Raw genomic sequence first — 4,592 nt, 5'->3', positions numbered from 1 at the left:
AAAAAATCGAGGCAAGGGTTTCAAAAGACACCTCTCCAAAGGAGATCTACAAGTGGATGGCCAGCTAGCTCAAGAAAGGCGAATACCCATCGCTAATAAAACGCAAATAAAAAACCACAGTGAGCTTCTACTCGGCCAGAGCCAAGGAGGGAGAGGGTAACAAGGGTTGGCGAGGCGGTGGAGAAACGGGAACCCTCGTCTGTTGCTGGGGGAGAATGTGGAAATGGAACTGCAGCCACTTTGGAAGGCAGGCTGGCCATAGGACCACCTGTCTCAGCAACTCCCCTCCTGCAGGTAAAGCTGAGAGACATGTCCAGAACGTGCACACAGAAACCGGCGTGTGACTGTGGACAGCTGTGTTGTTCAGAGCCCAAACCTGGAAATAAGCCAAAGGCCTGCAGGCTGATCGACAGATAAATGTCACACTCACACACACCACAGGGGACTTCAAAAAGCTGTTCTCGGGAAAATCCATTCTCTTTCAATTCCATTTTCTAAGGACTTTATGAAGCCCCTTGACACACACACACACACACACACACACCCCATATATGCATGCAGGTATCCATTTCACATATGCTTTGCCCACCATCATGACCCTGGGGTACAGGCTCTGGCAGGGCTGACATGAGAACAGAGAGGGCTGAGCAAAAGCAGCCCAACCCTCATCAAAGGCTGAGCCACCACGATCCCATTTACAAGAAATGCCTGGAATCTGGCTAGACCAGAGCATGTACACGGTACAGATCAGAGTTGGAAACACTGGGAATCCAGGACAGATAAACCCCTCTGAACCAATAATAACAGTAGTGATACCAGGAGGGTAAGTGTAAGGTGGGAGGCAGAAAGGGGGAACCAATCACCATGATCGACATATAATCCCCTCCCAGAGTGATGGACAACAGAAAACTGGGTGAAGGGAGACATCGGTCAGTGTAAGACATGAAAAAATATTAATAATTTATAAATTTTCAAGGGTTCACGAGGGAGGGAGGGGAAGGAGCAGAAAAAAATGAGCTGATACCAAAGGCTCAGGTGGAAGGAAAATGTTTTGAGAATGAGGGCAACAAATGTCCAAATGTGCTTGACACGATGGATGGATGGATGGGTTGTGATAAGAGTTGTACGAGCCCTCAATAAAATGATTAAAAAAAAAAAAAAAAAAGAAAGAAAGAAATGCCTGGAACAGGCAGACAGGCTGAGGCAGAAATCGGAGCGCTGGCGGCCCAGGGCTGGGATGGGAGCGACTGGGTACACAAGGGGTGATAGAGACATTGTAGAATGAGACTTGTGGGGCTATTAGTAAATCTACTAGGAAAAAAAATCACTGAAAATCAACACTGATTTCCCTTGTTAGATTCTCTTCACCAACTTCTAAGTAAGATAAAAACCACCCTCTCAGTGTAATTCCCCAAATCATGAGTTTACCCAAAGAAACACTCTTTGCTTTCCTTCCGCAGACGAGACTGACCATGCTACCTAAGCTGATGCTGGGTTGAGAACCCTGGAGAGGGGGGTATGCAGCCTCCCTTTAGAGCCCGTTCCTGAACTGGTGCAGATGGGGCACAGCTGTGTTCCTCACGTGCTCCCTGGCACCCTGGCACCCGGAGTCCCTGGGAACATACCTGGTCGCAGCAGCAGCGCACATCGCAAGCCCCGGCGGTCAGATTACAAGGACAGGGGCCGAGGGGCTGGTAGACCTGGCTGGGAATGGCAGTCATGTTCTCTGGAAAGTAAAAGCAACAGGAGGGAGGAGGAAAACCAAAGGTCAACGGAACTGTCACGTGGGTGGCACCCAAAAGAAAGCGGGGTCACCACACTGAATGTACAATGTGGAGGGACCCCAACGTGAGCGGTCGGCAAAACGTGTCCACTACCACGACCGACTGCTCTCAGAGGGGTCACAACAGGAGGTTCCTGGAGAGGACTCAAAATCCTACAAGACCAGGCTTGCTGATCATAGAGAGACTGGTGGAGCCCCTGAGACGATGGCCCACAGACAGCTGGCAAGCCTGGCACTGAACTCAACCCAGCGGCACAACTGTCTTCCTCTGAAGGGGAACAGCACCACCAGCGAGGTGCTCGCCCCTTGGAGTGAGCAGCCGTTTGAGACCCAAAGGGCAGCACTGACCCAAGCCGGGCTGAGTTGGGTTCACTGTGTGACTCTCGCCAAATGATCAGGTGGGACTATGCAGACTGGGTGTGCCCTCTCTTCCTGGTGGGACTGGTAAGGGGAGGCAGAGGAAGATGCTAATAGGGTTCTATGGATTAGTTGTGAGTGACTTAACTCGAAGAATAAAATGTTCTGGAGTCAGATACGGTGGTAACTGAATAACCTTTCTTGATATGACTGAATCATTGGATTGTATGACATGTGGGTGAAGTGCTAAGAAAATGGTTTCAAAAGAAAAGGCTTAACTATGAATACAACTACTCAAATGCAAATGGTCGATTTCGGGAAACTCACTACTAACAACAACAAAAAACCCTCTCTTTGGGGGAAGGAGGGGATACAGGGGAGCTGATATCAAAGAGTTCAAGAAGAGAGAAAATGCTTTGAACATGATGGCAGCAATTGTATAAGTATGCTTGATCTGACTGAACTATGGACTGTTACAATATCTGTAAGAGCTCCCAACAAAATGGGGGGAAAAGAAAAGAAAGAAAAAAGAGCCAGGAGGGGAAAGTGTCTTTTGGGTGCACTGCACCTCCTCAGTCTAAGAGACAGCAGGAGGCGGAGCAGTGGGCTCCCGCCTGCAGAGCAGAGAGCCGACTAAGGCAGGAGGCTGCTGAGTGCGTGCCTCCCAGAACCTGACTGGGGGAGCTGGGTTTGCTGACCCACGGAGCTGAGCCAGGTACCTTTGGACCGGAAGTCGATGAGGAAGAGTACCACTAGCCTGGTCCAGCTGCTATAGCGCCAGCTGCCATCGCACAAGGCCAGAAGGGGTCTTTTCCAGACCCCCCAATAAAGAGTCCGGAGATTTTGTTGGTTATTTCACACTCCACTGTGGTCTGTGAAGGGGCACCAATGGCGCTGGGGTGAGGGGTTGGGGCTGCCAATTGCCCGGGCAGCGGTTCAAGCCCACCCTCTGCTCCATGGGGGTAAGATGAGGCTGTGTGCTCCTGTGAGGATGCACAGGCCCAGACACCCCGGGAAGGGTTGCTCTACATTGGAATCGAGTTGACGGCACAGGGCTTGGTTTTGACTCTCTGGGAGCGTGTCACACGTGCAAACTGCACGATGAAAAAGCTGGAGGGACTGTGAGCACCACCAAACCGGGTTGCAGAAGCACGCCGGGAGCACGCTGTGGGAAAAGTCAGGCAGAGACTCGCGGCAGGGCTGCCAGGGAACTTCCGTTTGTCAAAAAGCCGAGATGCTGGACGCACTGAAGTGAGGTGGGCCTGCATCTGCTGCCCTCCATCAGCCTCACAACGTCAAAGAAACCAACCGCCCTCACAGGCGCCATCTCTCGGGTGCACGCTGAGGCCTTCAGGGAAAGCAGGCAGGTCCGTGAGACCGCACATCACGGAGTCCCACCCACGCAGGGACACACCCAGGACGAACAAGTCCAGAGACCACCCTGACAGGAGAGACTCCCAGGGGCCCAAGGGAGGGGTTTTGGGGGGGCTATTATTTCACAGGTACAGAGTTTCTGTTGGGGTGGTGGAAAGTTCTGGAACTGGACAGTGGTAGTGGTTGTACACTGTGGCGCATGCAACTCATGCCGCGGAGTGGTACTCCATAGAAAGGACAAGATGGCAGATGTGGTGTGGGGGTGAGGTTGGGAAACCAACAAGGCACAGACGAGTGTGAAGGTGTGCCCCGAGGGTGCATGTTTGGGCTCTTGGCCCAAAGTGACCAGGCTGTCTGTGCGGAGGGGAGCTGGAGGCCAGGAACACTGACACTGAAATTCTGCTGGTTTCCTATTTAAGAACAAACAAAGCCAAGTGCATCGCCATCGAGGCGATGCCGACTCACAGCAACCCTGTAGGAACGGGGAGGACCTGCCCCTGCGGCCGTCTGAAACTGTGGCTCTACAGGAATAGAAAGCCCGTCTCTCTCCGCAGAGCGGCTGGACTCGACTGCTGATGGTGCGGTGAGCGGCCCAATGAAAAACCACGACGCGGCCGGGGCGGCCCCTGGTTTCCCAGAAACTCTAGCCTTTTACACATTCTCCATAAATTCCTAAGTCTTCCCACTTCCTTTTGCTATTAACGATGGCGTTCTAGGAATCACTGGCAGCCTTTACCGTCCTGCAGAGGAAGGAAGGCGGCCTGTGGCCAACAGTCAAGCAGAACCAAACTGGGAGCCCGGCTGAGAGGAGCCTCACACTGTGCTTCCCTCGGACATGTTTGTTTGGGGTTTTGTTGTGTGTCACAGGTGTGCCATTAGCAAATCAGGTAAAGGAGCCCATGTGCAGTGAGAGGAACAGAGACAGGAAGGAGAGGTGAGAAGATGGCTGTGCGTGGGTCAGGGGTGGGGAGAGTACAGCAACCAAGAGGTGACCTGTCCACTGAGACCCGGATTCTGGGGAGGACAAACGCAGCGGGCACGGGCGTTCTGAGGGTCAAAGACTTGACTTGCCTGATGC

At 52.6% G+C, this 4,592-nt stretch overlaps 1 protein-coding gene across 1 annotated transcript in view; it reads right to left on the bottom strand.

The window, feature by feature from the left end:
• Positions 1–4,592, bottom strand: part of TCTN2 (tectonic family member 2) — a 25,564-nt gene that overhangs the window by 18,673 nt on the left and 2,299 nt on the right. The window contains exon 3 of the mRNA XM_045296726.1: positions 1,583–1,801. Within this exon, the coding sequence (XP_045152661.1) occupies positions 1,583–1,801 (219 nt within the window). The remainder of the gene's footprint in view (positions 1–1,582; positions 1,802–4,592) is intronic.

The sequence above is a fragment of the Echinops telfairi genome, unplaced genomic scaffold (genome assembly GCF_000313985.2).
Source record: "Echinops telfairi isolate 266 unplaced genomic scaffold, ASM31398v2 ScPeMD7_7412;HRSCAF=8450, whole genome shotgun sequence".
Classification (NCBI taxonomy): domain Eukaryota; kingdom Metazoa; phylum Chordata; class Mammalia; order Afrosoricida; family Tenrecidae; genus Echinops; species Echinops telfairi.
This window is presented reverse-complemented; position numbering and strand designations above follow the sequence as displayed.